This window comes from Colletotrichum orchidophilum, assembly GCF_001831195.1.
Source record: "Colletotrichum orchidophilum strain IMI 309357 chromosome Unknown Scaffold_9.1, whole genome shotgun sequence".
Taxonomy (NCBI): Eukaryota; Fungi; Ascomycota; class Sordariomycetes; order Glomerellales; family Glomerellaceae; genus Colletotrichum; species Colletotrichum orchidophilum.
This window is the reverse complement of record NW_019172965.1, coordinates 103,749-122,836: the sequence shown is the minus strand read 5'-3', so window position 1 is coordinate 122,836 and position 19,088 is coordinate 103,749. Positions and strand designations below refer to the sequence as shown.

General features: G+C 52.8%; 7 protein-coding genes across 7 annotated transcripts; 2 read left to right on the top strand and 5 right to left on the bottom strand.

Moving 5' to 3' along the window:
* Positions 1-2,079: 2,079 nt before the first annotated feature.
* CORC01_01676 (uncharacterized protein) lies at positions 2,080-2,741 on the bottom strand (the record flags this gene model as incomplete). The annotated part of the gene is made up of 2 exons (XM_022613330.1): positions 2,080-2,202; positions 2,256-2,741. The coding sequence occupies 2 exons, from the start codon at positions 2,739-2,741 to the stop codon at positions 2,080-2,082; spliced, it is 609 nt and encodes a 202-aa protein (XP_022480056.1).
* Positions 2,742-3,287: 546 nt separating this feature from the next.
* On the bottom strand, positions 3,288-3,728 carry CORC01_01675 (uncharacterized protein; the record flags this gene model as incomplete). Its single annotated transcript, XM_022613329.1, has 1 exon — positions 3,288-3,728. The coding sequence occupies one exon, from the start codon at positions 3,726-3,728 to the stop codon at positions 3,288-3,290; it is 441 nt and encodes a 146-aa protein (XP_022480055.1).
* Positions 3,729-6,540: 2,812 nt separating this feature from the next.
* CORC01_01674 (uncharacterized protein) lies at positions 6,541-7,271 on the bottom strand (the record flags this gene model as incomplete). The annotated part of the gene is made up of 2 exons (XM_022613328.1): positions 6,541-6,896; positions 7,061-7,271. The coding sequence occupies 2 exons, from the start codon at positions 7,269-7,271 to the stop codon at positions 6,541-6,543; spliced, it is 567 nt and encodes a 188-aa protein (XP_022480054.1).
* A 294-nt stretch (positions 7,272-7,565) lies between these two features.
* Positions 7,566-9,658, bottom strand: CORC01_01673 (glutaminyl-tRNA synthetase; the record flags this gene model as incomplete). The annotated part of the gene is made up of 4 exons (XM_022613327.1): positions 7,566-7,646; positions 7,700-8,940; positions 9,003-9,262; positions 9,315-9,658. The coding sequence occupies 4 exons, from the start codon at positions 9,656-9,658 to the stop codon at positions 7,566-7,568; spliced, it is 1,926 nt and encodes a 641-aa protein (XP_022480053.1).
* An 826-nt stretch (positions 9,659-10,484) lies between these two features.
* On the top strand, positions 10,485-11,319 carry CORC01_01672 (macro domain-containing protein; the record flags this gene model as incomplete). Its single annotated transcript, XM_022613326.1, has 2 exons — positions 10,485-11,122; positions 11,184-11,319. 2 exons carry the CDS (start codon positions 10,485-10,487, stop codon positions 11,317-11,319), a joined length of 774 nt encoding a protein of 257 aa, XP_022480052.1.
* A 2,270-nt stretch (positions 11,320-13,589) lies between these two features.
* Positions 13,590-16,018, top strand: CORC01_01671 (uncharacterized protein; the record flags this gene model as incomplete). Its single annotated transcript, XM_022613325.1, has 5 exons — positions 13,590-13,746; positions 13,807-13,923; positions 13,984-14,262; positions 14,320-14,521; positions 14,581-16,018. 5 exons carry the CDS (start codon positions 13,590-13,592, stop codon positions 16,016-16,018), a joined length of 2,193 nt encoding a protein of 730 aa, XP_022480051.1.
* Positions 16,019-17,123: 1,105 nt separating this feature from the next.
* CORC01_01670 (uncharacterized protein) lies at positions 17,124-18,914 on the bottom strand (the record flags this gene model as incomplete). The annotated part of the gene is made up of 4 exons (XM_022613324.1): positions 17,124-17,219; positions 17,353-18,015; positions 18,097-18,571; positions 18,631-18,914. The coding sequence occupies 4 exons, from the start codon at positions 18,912-18,914 to the stop codon at positions 17,124-17,126; spliced, it is 1,518 nt and encodes a 505-aa protein (XP_022480050.1).
* Between the last annotated feature and the right edge of the window lie 174 nt (positions 18,915-19,088).

Genomic DNA, 19,088 nt, shown 5'->3' with positions numbered 1-19,088 from the left:
ACGAGCGTAAAGAGACCACTGGGTCGGTCACTGGGTCTGGGGGGTTTGTCCACAGTTTCTTTCCATAGTTGTCCAATTGGAAACGCAAGGGTGCCCAATTCGTCAACGAGGTTCAGCATCGAAAGGGGGTCGCTAGCGTTCGGGAGGTTTGACTGCGAGGAATCATTGTTCGCGCTCACAAAGTGTCTTGAGGTGTCCCGAAAAGAAAAGGTGAAACGGGAACATCTCTTCAAGAGGAGAAGAGGTCGGATCGGGATGGCGGTACGTACCAGTTTATCCGCAGCGCCGTCCTCTCACCTCAAGGACCACCTCAAGGTAAAAACGTGCCTTACCTAACAGGGCGGGACGGTCTGTGCAAGCTCCCTACTGCAAGCTGCAATCGGAGCTGCAACCAAAGCTTCACTGCCTTAAGGTGCTCCATAAGGTAAGGTAGCTGCACATCATTCTGCAGAAGACGCACCTCGAAATGGTCCTAGTCGTATTCGTATCGTCAATCAAGTTCAATCATCCGAACGCCTGGTGACGAGAATAAATAGGTCAATCGTCTACAAGCATCCATGAATGAATGAAAGCCAATTGTTACATGACGGAAACGCCCTTGAGCGTTGCGCTGCTCATCAGGTTGAGGATGCCTCAATTCCCATCATTTATTCTTCACTTGCTACCTCGGTTGCTTGAGCTCTGAGTTTTTCGGTATCGATTCGCAGCTCCCACAACACACGCATAGACTCTTACGATTAAGCTTCCCTCGGGGTTTGAACAATGTTGCAAAGAGCGACTGGGCAAAACAGAAATTGTACTCAAGAGAGTTGTCCTACCCAGGCGTTCAGTTAGATTCGATGGTCAGCCAAACCTACTACCTGGCTAGACTATCATTGCGATCAGCTTCCTGGTTCATCCACATCACCCAAGTATGTGAAGTTCGCGATATTCGCTGCCATACCTCGACTGGGTTTCGAACCCCGAATTGTCTGCCCAAGGAAGTCACTCCTCAATTGATGTCTCGCACCCAAAACATTGATCACTCTTAGGAGTTTGCTCGTCCGCCGCCCTGATCCAAACCTTTTCTCCCACAAGGCTGAATGACCGCCCTGCCGGTCGAACCGCTCGCCACCTCACCCTACAGTACCTACCACGCGGGGTGACACGTGCATACCGAACCCGACAGCCATCGCCACTCGATGGTTCGGTCGGGCAGGGACAACTTTGATAATCGGGCCATTTTCAAAAGGCTTTGACCCCGACTGATTTGCTGAGAACAGCACGACGTCACATTACACATTCGTCGTCACATTTTCACTACTCCGATCGTTGCGCCTCGGCCACTGTGCCCATCTTCGTCAGAAAGGATAGGCAGCACAACACCTAGATAATGGGCGAAGTAGGCGATCATGTCCGAAGAGAACCGAAGAGGACCAAACTCTTCCGATATGCGGAGATCGGATTTACTGACAGCCATGAGACATCCTTAACGATACACACCAGTAAGTTGGAGTTGGCCATACCATGGTGACACACGGCCACCGGCAGTCCATAATCTGTGTTTCGATTCTCCTCGGCCCCCTCTTCCGGCCCCTCGTCTAAAATACCAGACTGCTTTGGTGTACAAGATAAGATGCAAATGGTAGGTAACGAAAATCAGTCACCCTGGGTATATAATGCGGAAGCCCTAGTTGTTTCGAACGAGGACTGACCGTCTCAATCGTGCCATCATAATGCAGTCGTCGCCCGCAAAACGCCAAAATGCCAGTGTTTCGCCAGTCGTACTAGACGGTAGTGTTTCCTCCCTCTCAAACAGCACACGGCGGCCTCTGTATGCTCCTGGGCTCCTGGTCGACACTCTCTTCCCTCGGATCATAGGTTCCCCGATTTGCCGGAGCCGCTGGGGTTCCAATGGGCTCCGCTGAGTTTCGCTGGATCTCTCGCCCCACGACGAATATTCAGGGCACCGTGGGCTGTGTAGGTGTCCAATGTTGATTCGCTCCGCCTGATTCTGCCACAGCTAAATGTCATCGAGCTTTGCTCGAACTTTCGTTGCTTCGTTCGTATGGTTTATGCACCAATTCTGGTTGCCTGCCATCAAATCCTGTGCTTCTTGGGGTTCCAGCTTCGCGCTTCGATGATATTCTTTGCCTCGGCCTTGACGAGGAAGCCTGAATCGCAGTAGGACATTTGTGGCCTGGTAATTTCGGGCGGGTAATGCTAAGTCGGCCGTTAGCGATAACTCCGACAAGGACAGTCTGATGTGAACAAACCAGTCGCATGCAACACGCGTCCACCCAGCCCGTCGCGCAAGTTCCCAGGTTCTGCCCAAACTTCGTCTTGTACTTCTCTCCATTCGCCAATTCGCAATCGGTGCCAACCCTCAGCTTGTCGTCGATGGGGCCCTTACAGCAGTGCGGCTGCAGGGTGATGAATCGACTCGCGAGCTTATCGGTGGGCGGGTACGGATAACAGTGGAACGGCTCACTCTGGGCGAGGATGACGGGTAATCCGAATATTAGGAACAGCGTGACCAGGAAGGCTGAGAGGCCCAGCGGGCGATGCATCTTGGTAGGGATAAACGAGTGTATGCGGACGATTATGGCAGACGAGGCAACGGCGGCGAATAAGCGCGCAATGTGGTGGTGAACCTTTTGGAGGACTTCGTGAATTGGTCGGGGAAGGTGTTGGGCCAGCAGGTGTAGATAAGTGGCCGTAATGGCGAGGATCGGGGGTGGCGACGACGATGCAGGCGGCATTATAGCTACCTAAATGGACTTTTATTAATGGGACCCTCTTTGTTCGACGAGACTAACGACAGGCACGCAGCCGGACAGATTGACCACGACCAGCAGGCTGGCGCGGGAGCGGGTCGCCAGAAGGCCTGTTTGAGTGGAACGTCGGGGTGGTTGCAAGGGATGTCCAAGGCGAGGAGGTAGGCGTAAGCAAGTGTGCGCAGGCTGACTACCCGTACCTTCCACGTCAGACTGGGATCTCCGTGGGCACCGTATATCGCGGCGGGCGGTACGACGTGGAGGTCTTTTTTTTTTTTTTTTTTTTTTAACCAAGTCCCCAGGGCGCCCGGGGGGGGGGCCTGGGGGAGGTGGGGGGCGGGCGGGTGACGGGGGGGGGGTGGGGGGGGGGGGGGGGGGGGGGGGGGGGTTTTTTTTTTTTTTTTTTTTTTTTAAACCAAACTCCAAAGGGGCCACGGGATGGAGACTCGGAGAAGGGCTAGTGCTGCTGAATGACGCCGGGACTAGCGAGTGGCCTCTGCGGAGGGAGGGGAGCGTCGCAGCGTTCTGAGCTTAAAGTGTGGCTCTGCCGGGAATATGGCCGTTGAAAGGGGTGCGGACGAGCAGCGAAGTGACGGTGGACGCGTTGAGGGTGTGGTGAATGCGGCCAGGATGTGCTGTGGGTGTGACGAGACGTTTGGCAGAGTATTTGTACAGATGCTCTTTTCGAGGAATCAAGCAGCGAGACAACGGGAACGACTGGATATCTGGCAGAAGGGCCTGGACTGTAGATCGCTGGAAGTGTCGATTGCCGGAGAGTTTCGCGTTGAGAAGGGCACACTCTAGGAAGTTGGGATCGAAGTGAAAACGATCTATTGGATGGGGATCGTGGTCGAGGATGTGCTTGACGTTGCCGACTTGCGATGAAAGAACGCGCAATCCACCCTTTGCGACAAACAGGAGAGACGAAGACCGGAAAGTCAAGCTACCGAGTGATGGCTTGTAGGTGTGCATGTACGGATAGGTGTGTCGCAATTGAATGGAGGGATAAGTTTGCAAGAGTCGCGAACATTTGCAGAGGGAGAGGGAAGGAAGGGAATCAAGTCACTTTTGTTGCTACAGCGCACAAAAAAAAAAAGCCACCGCTTAAGATTTAAGCCATCAGCCAAGACACGTCGCAAGCGAGAAGGAGCTAAGCGAAGCTAAAAGGCAGGAATCATGGGATTTGGGCCTCGATGGGAAGGATTGGCGATGACACAGGTGGAAGGAAGGAGGCGAGAGAGGAGGAACAAGCAAAGGGAAGGGGCAGCGGTGGTGAGCCACGGGTGGGAAACGCAGCAAGCAGCCTTCGTACCTTACCCAGGGCGAGACCGGGCGACAGAGGCTCGGCGCGCATAGGATGAGGGGGAAAAAAAGCAAGGGAAGGACCAAGGACGAAAGTGCGGTATTGCATACGAACAGTCGAAAAGGAACAAACATCTCGGACAGGTAGACGGCTGCCTGCTTGTAGTTCTTGAGTGTGTCTTTGACCTTTCCAGCCGTGTTCCGCCATTGAAATTGCGCCTCGTAAGCACCCATCGCAACTTGCCAAAGCGCCTAGAATTGGCCCATACACAATGCGTCGTCTGGACGGAAGAACAACATACTTACGCCCGAATGACCGCAACATAATAAAAGACCCCATATGATGCGTATTCGCCCACTCGTCGCTGCCAGGTACGCATCGGACTAGGACACATCTGGAGCTCTGTCATTCCTCTGCCCGCTTAGCCGGGCGTTTTCCCCCGCCGTTGCGCCGCACGCGAGCCGCCAGTGTCCATATTGAACCGCAGCGTCGAAAGAACACGATGCGGCACAGCAGCAAGGGTCCAACAAAATCCTTCTCCTAACCTCTTTTTTGTTTTACTTGTTTTTTTTTTGGTACAACTTGTCGCTCTCGGTCCCTCCTTACGTTACAAGAAAGTTTTAATTCAATTTCAGCTTGTGGCTAATACCACCCTACTCAAAATAAATGGTGATGATCTCGAACAAACAAGTTGGAATACCTTGACATGACTCGAATGGTTGACGGGATAGATAGCGCGTTGAACCATTGACTAAGTTATAGTTGCCCAAAATCCCGAGTTCGCCGCATCTCCTCAGATGACAGTTCAAATCTACCGAGCGGAGGGCAACAGACCGCAGCAGAGTTGAGAGGGAAAGCAAAAGAAGAACACCTCACACACATCCAATCCAATTTCCTTCAGGCTTCTGCATGGTTTTACTGTCTCCTCCAGGGGGGTTCCCTGGCGTCACTCATTAATCCATGCAAGGGCCAGGCCACATCCCTCCAATCCACCCGTTTGCTTCTCTAACCTAGTTCTAATTGGCTGAAAGTGCCCAAAAAGGGGTATCCACCCTTGTACCCTACCAAACGAGTCACGAATCAGATGCGCCCGCCTCACTCCCAACCCATCCATGCACGGGTCTTTAAGTAGCCCCGGCACCCGATTAAGGTTATCCGGCCGGTCACTTCTCACGAATCGCCGGTGACGCCGGAAAGAACGCCACGCCCCAACCTTTTGGGCCCGGCCTGCCATCGGTCTTGTGAATTGGCAATCCGTCCGAAGGGTCCCTGCTTACGTGCTCTATCGTCCACACAACATATAACCCACATTGTCCTCCCACACCTGACGCGCCTTCAACCCCCATGAGCCACAATCTTCTCGTCCGAAATCATTGCCGGCGTGGTGATTACATCTGTCTGCCCAAAGTCTAACGCTCCATTATCTCGGGCACATCTCCATTCACCCTCCATGGATGATGGCACCACCGGGGGAATTCCGTCGCGAACAGGTTCTTTGGCCCACCGCCTGCCGCATTCTCCGACGATGAAATAATCTATTTGCTGGATTTGAATGAAACCCCAAGGACCCAACTTCCCTTTTGAATTCTTGAAAAACCTTGTCGCAACTTTTAACGCCGATCCAAATATGTCGCGGTAGAGGCTTCATGTTGATTGTTCCTCATCAAATCCACGCAGCCAGTATGCGTACCATGACTTCGGGATACCGTGGATTCGGGTATACCGTCATGATATTGATCACTATCCGCTCGGTATTGATCGCGCCCGGTGCACATTGCCTAGATTACCTACCAAAACTGTATTAGATTGAGGAATTCGTTGGCCTACACGTGTATAATAGTGGTTTCGGCCAGCCGAATCTGGGAGACTGAGGCAGGGTAAACCTTGATTCGCGGTTGCCTGACGATGGCTGGCGGGGCTGAGCTGACTGTGCAGTTTGTGAGGAGACCCCGAATATCACATGTTGCATTGAGTGGCAGAGCTTGTTGTTCTTAATTGTCTGGCTATCCTACGTACGTCTCAGCCAAGCCAATGGCTTCTGTAAGTGCAGCCTTCGCATCAGTATTTTTTCTTGACGTCTCTCCGTTCGACCTGTGCAAGTGATCATGGGCTAGCTTCGCGCGTAAGAGGACCCAATACCTGGTGACACCTGGCATAAGTAGCCCGTGGTATTTTAGTGCAGGCTGCGTGCAGACGCTCGACTCAATCTCGTCCGTCTCTTCGGTACCAGTTAGCAGAACTCGTCTGTCAATTGTCGTTCCGGGACAGCAATAGCGACATGATGCTGGGGAAACGCTGTATCTCCTACTATTGGCAACCACCACACGCGTTCCGGATGGGATGAGATGGGATGGGATGGGATCATTGCCTTATTATCCCCATGTTCCTTCCCGTATTTGACGCCCCTCAACCGTCCTAGGCCTCTTTTTGAACATTAACAAGCAGCCATAATATCTCCATGCCCCCTCCCCCTTACGCTCCTCACGGATCCCCCCAAACCTCATCAATAATCCAAACAGCAACCAAAACCACAAACCCAAACGCCGAATCCCTCCTCCTACCCCCTCTCCTCTCCGGACTCTCCCCCATCTCCCCCGCCCCCGCCCCCGCCCCCATCGTCACCGGCGGCAGCGGCAACGCTCCGGCGCCCGAAGAAACCACCGCTCCACCTCCGCCCTCGAACCTCTCCCGCGGATAACACCGCCCCAACCAACACCGCTCATCCCTGCTACACCCGCCCAGCGCACCACAGCACTCCCCCGTAACGCACATCCCGCCGCAGAGCCTCTTCCCGCGAGAGCAGCACACCCCGACCACGGCGTCGACGCAGTCAAAGCCTTTGGCGCAGCAACCCGGTCCACAGCACGTCATTGATTCGTAGCAGCAGTTCCAGTTGTGGGGGAGGTTGCAGGATACTCAAGGAGGAAGGTATACGTTAGCGAAAAGTGTTGACTATCTGGGATGAAGTTGAAACAAAACAGACTATAAGTAAAATGCATACCTGTTCCTTTGGGACATGTTTCTGAATCGTCGACGGAGCGCGCGTATAATGCAGAGCTGCCGACTTCCCACTCCGAGATGGGGACGGCCGGCTGTTCGGCTGGTGATTCTGACGGTTGGAGCCTGTTTGATATGTTCAGAGGCGTAGCGGGGCATAGCGAGCTGGCGGCCAGTGCTAGCCCAAGGATCTGAGAAGTTTGGACGAACTTCATATTGGTCAAGGTTCCGCCGTTCCCTTGTCAAAGAGCTTGGAACTGTTTATAGTTGGCGTTGAGATCGAGGTGCGGCAACCAACACAAGCCCCATATAAAGGTACGTTTCGTAAACCGTGGTGAATCACTTCTGAGGAAAACCGCCAATGACCTTTATGACTAAATGACTCCGATTCACCACTATTTGTTGTGGATTTTGTTTGGTATTATCAAACCCGCCATCTATGCAACTCCGAAAGCCCGCCACTCCATCAACCTTTGCGTCAAAACCATGGGTTGGTTGGTTGCTGCAACCTAAATCTTTCCAGCATCCTCCTTCAGCGACACAATGCGGTTAAGAATAATCTTCTCATCGGTACTGTCAGAATCTATGGCCTAGTAAGGTGTTAGCTTGTCTCCGAGTTTCATTCTTCTCGTGGGCAACTTACAAAGTAGGCAATGCGAGTCGCCTGGAAACGAACACTCTCTGGTCCACCCTTGCCCAGCTCGCTCTCACCGGCAGCCTCGGGCCAGGGCGCCCGGCGCTTGACTTCGTCGAAACCGCTCTCGATGAGCGCATCGGGATAGATCACCTCGCTCTCCGGGTTGATGTCGTTGAGGAAACCGCCCTCAGCGTCATCCGGCTTCTCGCTCTTGAACAAGGAGTTGTGGATGCGGGCCTCGACCTTCTTAGAACCTTCAGTGCCGACCCAGTTGATAAAGGCCTTGGGCTTCTTTGTCTCCTTGTCGAAGACGGCCCGGATCTCAGTGACCTTGCCTGTCGTCTCGTCCTTGGTGTAGGAGGTAGCCTTGATGGGGAAAGGGGCGTTGAGCAGACCAACTGTCTTGTTGGGCGCCAGACGGAAGTAGTCCTTGCTGTCGACCTCCCTGAAGTCGGCGCGGTCGATGTAGACGGTTGGGGTGAACTTGATCGTGTGAGAACCCATGTTAGGATCCTTGGGGGAGAAGGCGAGTTCCACGTCAGTAGCCTCCGCATCTTCGATGACAACCGGAATGGGATCCAAAACCATCATCAGTCTAGGGACGGTCCGTTCCAGGTACTTGCGCACCGTCTGCTCGAAACGCTTGATCTGAATGACAGAGACAGAGGTCGTGACTCCCAGCTCGTTGACAAAGTCGAGAATGGCGCGAGGAGGTACACCACGGCGCTTGATACCGATCAAAGTGTACAGACGGGGATCGTCCCAACCACGCACAATCTTCTCCTCGACCAGCTTGAGGATCTTCCTCTTTGACAGGACGGTGCCAGTGATACCCAGGCGGCCGTACTCGCGCTGCATTGGCTCGTAAACGCCAAGAGTCTTGTTGAGCCACTCGTACGAGACTCGGCTCTGAACGAATTCTGTTGTGCAGAGGGAATGAGTGATGCCCTCGAAGCTATCACATAGGCAGTGCGTGAAGTCGTATGTCGGGTAGATCTTCCAGTCCCAGCCTGTGCGGTGATGAGGTGCGTCGGTCTTGATGCGGTATGCCGCCAGATCCCACATCTGGGGGTTGCCATCGGTGATATCCTGCTTCATGCGCAAGAAGGCTTCCCTAGGCTTGTATTTCCCGTTCTTCATATCCCTGAACTTTTGCAAGTTCTCTTCGACCGTGTGGTTTGCGTGCTCGCATCGGAATCTAGGAGAAGCGCCCTTCTCACCGCCTCGCTGAAGCTTAATCTCGGTGTCTAAGAATTGAGCGATTAGCGAACGCAAAAGACGCAGAATCTGATGCAGAAACGCGACTTACCACCGCAGTAGCATACGTAGGCCTTCTCCAAAGTGATCATCTTCTCTGCCAAGTCGTACAGCTTCTGGAAGTTGTCGCTCGAGTACGTGATCTTGTATGGCGTGAAACCCAGCCAACTGATCATCTCCTCAATCGCCGTGAAATATCTCTCCTCCTCTTTCTCCGGGTTTGTATCGTCGAATCTCAGGTAGCAAACACCACCATGGTGCTTGGCGAAGCCGAAATTGACCGCGATGGCCTTAGCATGGCCAATGTGCAGGCTGGAGATAGCTGTTAGAGGCGTGGTAAAGATAAGCATTGATGGTCACGTACTATCCATTGGGTTCGGGAGGGAAACGCGTGACGACATTGTCCGAAGGCCTCTCCTTGTAGACTTCCTGGAGGAAGCCCTGCTTGAACATGGCCTCCGGGTCCAGGACCACCTCCTCAGGCTTTGCTTTGGGCTTAGGCGCAGGCTTGCTGTCGCTTGCACCGGCGGTCTTTGCAACAGCATCTTTAGCAGCCTTTGCCTTTTCCGTGGCGGCTTTCTTCGCCCGCTTTGCCAGTCTCTTCTTCAGCTCACCCTTGCTGACCATCTCTCCAGTCTCCTCGTCAAGCTGGAGCTTGGCCGTCGACTCGGCCAGCTTGGCGGTGGGGTCCGCTGCAGCGTCCGCCATAATTGCTATATTCGGTCTAAGAGAGGAGAATGGGCCGGAAGTGGGGTTTGTCGAAGATAGGGAGTACGGCGATGTCGCTGAACTCTAGAAGTTCGTTCAATTGGGTGCCACGAGATGCTCACGTCGAGGAAAATGTGTGGTTGTGGTGGCGGGGCAACACTCTTCTTTTGCGGCGGGGATGACTCAAACGGATCCAACGAGGGGTCACGGCACCGGCTCAGCGTGCCTACCTCAGCTTGCGCCTGCGACACGCGACAAAGGGCGATTCGCCCTTGGCCGATAAGATAAAGGGCTTATCGATTGTTGTGCATCGCGATAAGGCTAGTTACCGCGATGCCTCAATGGCCAACGATGATTTGGCATCTATGGCCTCAAAGATATATATCGCTATAAGAGATTCGTTGATAAAATGTCAACAATACTCTTGCGCAATCTCTGAAATTCTTGCATTATCGAGAGGCACTTCATTAACAACCTGGAACTCAGCGATCCGCTGAATCAAAGTGTAAGGTGAGGCACCTAAGGTTGGTAAGTACCTCAGATAGGTAGGTACCTAAGGGACTTACCTAAGGTAGGTGGTAAGGTAGGTGCCGCAGCGATAACAATGCGATAAGGTGCCGACAGCTGTCAATGCAGCCAAGCTCCCCCAACTCCAATTGAGCTCCAAATAGCGCGGGGTCTTTCGTCATGGGCTCCCACCTCTCTCTCCTATCTCCGGTCGGCTGCTTCTGTGTCACCAAAACCTAAAGACCAACCCGCCGGGCCCGTTCCAAAACCTGGCAAACCATCGACAACAAGCTCGGACAAGCAACCCACACATTCGCCCATGCCAATCCGACAAGCCGCCAACATGGTCACCACCGCCGTCGCCGACATCCCCACCGTCGAGCTCCTCTACAAGCTCGGCAAGCTCACTGCCTCCTCGAAGCCGCTCTTCTCCCACAACGCGTCGCATAACCAAAAGGTTGCCGTAATCCGAGGCGACATCACCACGCTCGGCGTCGATGCGGTCGTCAATGCCGCGAACAAGAGCCTTCTCGGAGGCGGCGGCGTCGACGGCGCGATTCATCGCGCAGCCGGCCGAGGTCTGCTCCAGGAGTGTAAGACCTTGAAAGGCTGTGCGACGGGTTCCGCCAAGATCACGGGCGCCTACAAACTCCCGTGCGAGAAGATCATTCACGCCGTCGGCCCCGTCTACGACGACCTGAACCCCGAGTCCTCGGAGACAAAGCTGGCGGGCTGCTACAGCACCAGCCTGAAGCTCGCTGTACAGAATGGCTGTCGCAGCATCGCTTTCAGCGCGTTAAGCACCGGTGTCTACGGCTACCCGAGCATGGAGGCAGCTCCTGTTGCTGTAGAAATCGTTAGAGAGTTCCTCGATGGAGAGGATGGCGACAAGCTGGACAAGATTGTCTTCTGCACCTTTGAGATGAAGGATGTCAAGGCCTACAACGAGACCCTTCCGTACGTCACAGTCTAGAGACTCCACTGCGCGGTAAGTAATTTGCTAACACTCTGGTGACAGTGTCTTCTTCCCTCCCGACGACCAGCCAACCACGAAAGAGCAGGCTGAGGACGGTCCATCAAAGAAGGAAACAGAAGAGGCAAAGGCTATCGCGGCCGAGCTTCCTAGCGTTCCCCAGTCCGACCCTTCTCAGTAAACAACGTGTCTGCAGAAGAGGAAACGCAGTTTGCCGGCGCGCAGCTGCTCACGAATCTACGACTGGACATCATGATGGCTTGGGGAGTTTGGGGCATTATACCAGGAATTAGCGAACGGCCTAGTACGCCAACTTTCGTCAGTAAAAAACTATTCTAATAGAGTTTGTGGGCATTCTTTTTTGGTCTCCGTGATCGACCGCGAACTTTCTTTGAGTTCGTGCCTTCCCTGTAAAACTTTCTTTAGATCGGTCAAATTGCCCACGTGACCCACGCAAATTCAACTTCACTGTCAAAGAAACATTAAACTGGCTTCTGTTCAATTATTGCAGGTCTGTCTCATGGGGGTGTACTATCTAAGTTATGATGGACAGGCTAGCAATATCGGGTGCGACATATCTGCACTAAACCAAGGCATTTGCAACGTCATTATCTCACAAGTTCTCAGAGGAAAACACGAGATTGGGGGTTTATGCCGCAGTGTTGCAAATCAAATGAAGCAACGAAAGATTTATCAAAACGGAAACTCTTCACTATGCTGTGGAAAACTGAGGTTGGAAAAGAAGCAAGCAGAGAACCTCTTATGAATATGAGTTGTCAAATATAATTTAATTTGGTCCAATCACAGGAACGCATACTCTAAGTTTTTCTACCACTGTGGGAGCTAAGTAGTCTGCATATGCAGCAGGGAAGAGGAACCCGTGCATAGCGAACGTTTGCTCGAATGTAAACGATGGTAAATGAAAACCTAGGGCCGATTATTCTAACACCGACATCTCTATGCTGAACGGACGTGTCGTAATCGAGCCTGAATTCATCCATCCTCTGCTTTTACTTGTACGATTAATTGGGAATGAGTAGAAAGTTCAATTTAGACTTGGCGCTAGGGTAAAACTGTTTTAAGACATTTGAAGCCTCCACGATCAACGCCACTGTGAGTCACCATTTGTTCAATATGCACCGACGGCTATTATTACTGCAGTGGCATCTAAGTCCGATTGAGGGTTCAAAACATTGGTGTTTTAAAAATAAGCTGGCCTTCAATTGCGAGGACTTTTGTCTTGGACCCACGATGATTTGATGCAGGTCGCAGGGAAACAACAAACTTTACATCCACGCCCTAGGCTTTCAAGCATGGAAAATGTGTGGATGTCGACAAAAAAAAATAGCGTTTTACCTATATGTTTTGCCGCTACATAGAACTTGAGACATAGGCAATGCCAGCAGAAAATGATTAGGAACAGAATGGGAACAAAATGACACTGGCAAGAGCAGGGTGAAGTATACGCAGGTGTGCACCCCATTCGTGTGGCCGGGCCGAGGCCGTTGCCAGGCACGGACAAATGAGATCGCCATTGACCGTTGCCAATGGTGTGAATTGCGACAGAGATACGGCACTTGTTTGCCGCGGGACCAGGGATCTTTGCCCACCGACCTAATCTGTCTTGAGCAGGTGTTTTTCCCAGGTGCCCCCGCAACCCGGAGCTAAAGCGAAAAAAAAAAAGGTCTTACGCCAACCCAAGGTCAAAAGTTCCAACGGACCAACGGCAACAGTAGGATATTATCACAATTTGAGAGATAAGGCGAGTGACGCCGATCCTCGTCATTTAGTACTAATAACGTAGCTTCCTGTTTCGCAGCTTGCCAAACTATTTGCCAAAAGGGAAGCCCTCCCTCTGGACCTCTGGAAGAGTCAGTGTCAGACCTGAGTCAATGTCAGGCTGGTGACTAAGACGGACTGGGGTCTAGGTAAAGTCTCTACGGGATAATACAGTTCATGACTGTCAGTTCAGTCGGCAGCAACGGACTTCAGTATTGGCCTTTAGCCAATGACTTTCCAACTCTGGTCACATCCAATATCGGAGGGTAAACAAGTGAGGGCATTGCTACCCGGCCCACCGCCGGGTGCAGATATGCAGGCCAAGAGTTGCGGCAACCGGGGTCGCGCCCCAGTCTTGTGGTAACACCGTACACGCGACCTGCCATCTTGAGCTAGCTCCTCATGTGGTGGGAGCAATACAAACTGGAGCGATCGGGATGAACGCCCACTCGACATCCGATGGTGACATCGACGGGCTCCAGTAAACGACAGCAGGTCCCTCGGACGATTGTCACTGAGAAGTGGATGACGACTGCAATGGCCCTCGATATTGTGAGGTATAAGAGACGCGCCGCCGCGGTCGGCGGGCGCAACAACTTTGGAGTTTGAGACTGCAGCCAGTTCCGACTCCTAGGCAACGTCGTGTCGTGTAACTCTCGTTCAATTGGCACTATGCGGAGCTCCTCGATTGCCGTGCCAGCTTTGCTGGCCAGCGCCGCTGATCGCGCTGCCGCTTTCTTCCCCAACTCGACGATCCCGGGCAATAGCTCTGAGCCATGTGCTGCTGTGAGCGCTTCTTGGGCTTCGCAGCATGCGAAGGCTCCGACTGGTATTTGAGTCCCCATAACGATATGCCCACTTGACGTAGCTGACAAGGGTGCTGCAACAGTTACGCCGTCTGTGCCAGCCCAGCTGGCCTACGACTGCCTCAACTCCGTCCCTCTCGGAAAGGAGGCTGCCATTGAGCTCGTGGACTCTCTGTTCCCGTACCTGGAGTGGCAGACTGGTAAGCTCGCAGCTCAAGGACTTCGTTGCTGGCCTTTGCTCTGAACTGACTTGCTTTCAGACGCCGCTTATAAGGCGGATCCTCCACCAGAGTACGACTTCCCCGGCTACGATCTCTTCGCAGCCGCCTCGAGCATCAGACAAAACCTGGTGGACGATGTTTACACCAGCGAATACGCCTTCCAGTCTGCTCTCTACGAGGAGGTGTTTGGCCCAGGCCACGATGGTCACTACGTGTACTACCCCGACTTGCTCACGGCGGTATTTGAGTGGACCCGTCAGCGGGGCTTGGTTTCCATTAGCGAGGATGGCTCATCTTTGCCGGTGATCAAGATCTACGGTAGGTCTTGACTCTTGGGTCATGAATCGAATGGTGGCTAATGTGATCCTTTTGTAGAGGAGGTCATCTCTTCCCCCGAGACCGCTTCTATAGTCAAGCTCATCAACGGCATCGATGCTTCCAAGTACCTCGAAGATACCGTGAACAAGGCCAACTGGAACCGCGATGCCAACTCTGCCTACAACTCCATGTTCTTTGAGCAGTCTGGAAAGGCTACCGGAACTGGTAATGGCTACTTCAGCTCTGGTGGTCGTATCAGGTACGTGAGGGATCAGGGACAATATGAGAGACCTAAGCATACTAATATGGTCAATACAGATACGTCTACCAAGGTCCCAACACGACCATCACTTTTGAGAACGGCACCGAGGTCACCTTCGAGAACCATGCACGGGTCAAGAAGGATCTCACCGGCATCGTGGACGGCCCCTCGTTCTACGCCAAGTTCTGCAACCCTCTCAGCCCGGCCTCCGCTACTCCCGCAGGTACCACTCCCTCCAATGCCACCGCCGCCATCCTCCCAGGATACCCGAAACCCGTCATCGTCACCAGCGACGGCGTCGTGTCCGGCTACTACCTCGAGGGCGAAGGCTTCGAGGACGTCGCCGTCGTCGTCCTGACCGCCTTCGAGAGCGACAGCCCGGCCGAGTTCCAAAAGGTCACCAAGGACTTCTACACCGCCGCCCTCGCCGCCGGTAAGACCAAGCTAGTCATTGACTTCCAGCAAAACGGCGGCGGCTACATCCTGCAGGGCTACGACTTCTTCCGCCAGCTGTTCCCCGAAACGGACCAGGACGGCTTCTCCCGCTGGAAGGAGAGCGACGGCTTCGTCGCCGCGGCCCAGATTGTATCGGATCTCGTGGCTGATCTGAACATCTACACCAGCGACGACGAGGACTTGATTTCCCTGGCCGAGACCTGGTTCAACTGGCGCTACGACTACAACATCACCAACCAGCCCTTCACCTCCTACGAGGCCAAGTTCGCGCCCCAAGTCTTCCAAAACACTACCTACACGGAACTGATGCGCTGGAACCTCAACGACCCCCTCACCACCGTCAACGCCACCTTTGGTCTCGGTGTCGAGCTCAACGGCTACGGCAACCTCACCGGCCTGCCCCAGCCCTTCGCCGCCGAGAACATCATCATCCTCTACGACGGCGTCTGCGCCTCGACCTGCACACTCGCCTCCGAGTTCCTCCGCATCCACGGCGGCGTCAAATCCGTCGCCTTTGGCGGCCTCCCCGTCGAGGGCCCCATCGAGGGCGTCGGCGGCATCAAGGGCTCCCAGGTCCTGGACTGGAGCAACATCTACGACTACACCACCTCCCTTCTCCCCTACGCCTCCACCGACGAGCAAAAGGCCGCCTTTGCCCGCTACAGCGACCTGCCCCTGAACCGCAGCATCTCGGCCGCCGTCAACGTCCGCGACCAGATCCTGAGGGACAACGTCGAGGATGGTATCCCCGCGCAGTATGTCCGCGAGGAGGCCGACTGCCGCCTCTACTGGACTCTGCCCATGATCAAGGACGTCACCGAGGTCTGGAAGGCGACTGCGAGCGCGGCTTTCAATGGTGGCAAGTGTGCTTACGGAGGCATCGCCAAGCGCGATGTGTCTGCAAAGGCGGCTGTCAGGCGCAGCGAGTACTTGGCTGCTTCGCGTCTGCAGGAGCGGGCTGCTGCTGTTCGCCGTGACGCACCGGCTACAAATGGCCGTTTCTGGCAGGATAAGTTCGTTCAGAAGGCTATTGAATAAAGGGGGTTGGGGGTCAGACTGAGGCTTTTAGAGCAAGGGATTTACCATTTTCTTTTTGGAGCTCAATGTCCACGATATTCGTTGTGAGGCTTCAGAATGGTTTCAGATCAGTGTTCTTAATAATTACGTTCCTTGTACAAAATGAATCCATACAGCAACACCACATAATGATTCCTCCCTCACTTGAAGAAATACGTTGTCCACCAGTTCCGCTCTTTGGAAACAAGCGGCAATTGCATTGGTCCTGGCGGGAAAGCTCCCTCAAGGTCTGAAAGCTCTTCGTCTGTGAAGAGGTCTAGACGCCGAATTTCTTTGATTGTTTGCTCGGCTGTTGGTGCCATTATTTTGCCGCCGGACTTGATTACAAACTCTCCAATATTTCTGCCGTTCGTAAATGCACCAAATTCTATCATCAGCTTGCAAGCTTGAAACAAATTATGTGGCCGATCTGGTAGATTAACGGCCGGCTTAATCATATCGATAAAATTTGCAAAGTCAAACCTATAGGGCCCGTCGTGGGTCGGACGCTTGCCCAAGAATAGGACGTCTCGCAGCAACTGCAGATCCACGGACCGTGTCCAAACTATCTCCGGAGGGTCACCAGCCTCCACATGCATCGACCCTGTCAGGATGCTTTGCAGTGCAAAAAATCTGACTGTGTCCCCGGGTAGTGTCGACAGGGTGGTAGGCACTGCAAAAAATGACCTGGCCCAGACTTGATATATCAGTCGGCTGCTTTCGCGTCTCCAGTTGTCTTCCAACAACATTTGTGCCATATCTAGACACATATTTTGAAACCCAGGACCGGAAGATATCACGTCGTGCGTATCTGCTTGATCGATTATGCATAGAGACCTCAAAATATAGTTCCTGCCAATGCCATAAGCAGCCATTTCCTTTCGAAAAACAGACTGTACACACGACAATGCAAGCCAATAGCGTTGGTGTTTGAGTGGCGTCCGCCACTGAGCAACGTCGGAATGCTGAAGAAACTCGACTACTGTCCGGTGAAGAAACCCAATTCTCGGGGCAAATGGGCCAGGCTCATCCGCCTCCCAGCTCTGAACCAGGTCGCGACATTGTGCTAAAATTTGATCCTTTTTCCTCAATACCTGACTTTTATCCCAAAGCCCGGTTTGCGTGTCGTAAGAATGGTCTCGATGGCGACGGTAAACAGCTTCTTCGGAATCTTGCTGAATATCTTCCTGCGAAGTCGGCGTGCTCCAAAACCGCTTCGCTGATGACTTATTCCTTGGCTTCGCTACTCCAAGCGAAGCTGCAGCCTCAATCGTATTCATTTCTTCGATGTAGGCATCCATGTTTAAGAAGCAAACCACGGGAACAGGCATGTCCGCCATTAGTAACATAGAAAATGTTCTAGATGCGGTCTCCGTGTAGACGTCCTCAATGGAGTCTAGCATCCTCTGGAAAAATTCGTCGAGATCAGAAGGGAACTCTGACACTCTCTCGTGCAATATTCCTATGTCGTCCCAGTTGTCCAGTCCGCGAGCGAGAGACTTGACAACCAGAGCCACCCAAAAGAAAACGCCTTCTGATTTTTGCGAGATGGATTCGATAAGTTTGATCGCCTCAGCCTCATCCGTTTCCAGTAAACACTGGTAGTGTTCATGTTGGCCCAAGATATCGCTGACGTAGGTTGCCATATCCTTGGCTGTAAGTCGGTCCATCTGGATGCGAGTGAGAGAGTTGCCGAAAGCACTCTCAAATACTGGCCACGGCCGGCTTGCGCAGCAGATCTTGATGTCAGAAGACTGGGACATATTGTCGAGAAATTTCACCACGTCTTTGTGGTCGCCCTTGTATTCATCCAGCCCGTCTACGAACATCAAGATGCGCTTTGACAGTGACGGGATACTCCTGAGACGTTCAAAAGCGACCAATAACGTCTCGATTGTCCATGAATCAAGAACATAGGTTGGACTCGTGTATCTCTCTGGGAAAACATCAGAAATCATTTCCGGGCATTGCACCGTAATCTGGAACAGCAATGATCTGAGAAGGCCTTCTTGAGAACTTTGAAGACCACTCCTGATGCTCTAAAAGAAGTGACTGGCGACGATGAGTTGTTGTGGGGCCGCCCAAGCTTTTGCCAGCTGCAAAGTCTTCTCATGCCCGGAAATGAACTTCATCAAAGTTGATTTTCCGGAACCTGGTTTTCCCGTGACCCAGAAGATGCCAGTCGAGCCTTGGAGCCAGGATGAGAAATTGACGTCGTTGTTTTCTTGGAAGACCCACTCAAAAGTGTTTTGGTGAGCCTTGGGTATCTCAGTTTGTCGTTCAATGATCTGTGCGAACCGGAGGCTTTTGAGAATTTGCCGAATATTGCCCTGATGCTTCGCTTCTTCTACGAAACGGGCTAGCATCGTCGCAAACGACTCCAGTTCTTTCCCAGATGCAGCCTCACTTGTGGACTCCACAAGTTTGCCGATATCCTTAGACATTCGATCAAGTCTAGCATCCGTGGTACGATTCCAGACTGATGAAGCATCACCCAAAGAACGCACATGGTCTGATAGCTCGAGACGATGTTGACTTGAAAAATGTGTTAGCTTTACGAATATCCTAGAAAGTGATACTTTGATAACACTTACTAGAGAAGTGCTTGGAGCGTCCCAAAGATTTCGGTTTTGATTTTGCCTAGCCTTTCTTGAATGTCGTTGATCTTGCTTTCCTTCCAATAGGCTTTGAAAGAGAGTTTGATCTTGACCCATCTGAGATGTTTGTCGTCAGTAGCGATCGCCAGACCACTGACCTCATCAACAAGTTCTTTTGAAGTCTCTATGCAACGTTGTATGAGCCTGTTCATGCCGGCATCCGTTTTGATAGCAGTGTCTGCTTGCAATCGAGCACAGCGGCGTTGCAAATCTTCAGCCATGGCTTTCAGGTCAACTTGCTGCGGTAACAGGCCATCTGAGGGTCTCTATATCAGCGTTTGACCGGCGATCCAACCAACGGTTGGAACCTCTCTTTTCCACTTCACGCAGAGATCAATACAAGAGTAATTGACCCTTCGTCACCACGGTTCGATCGAACAAATCACCCTGTGATT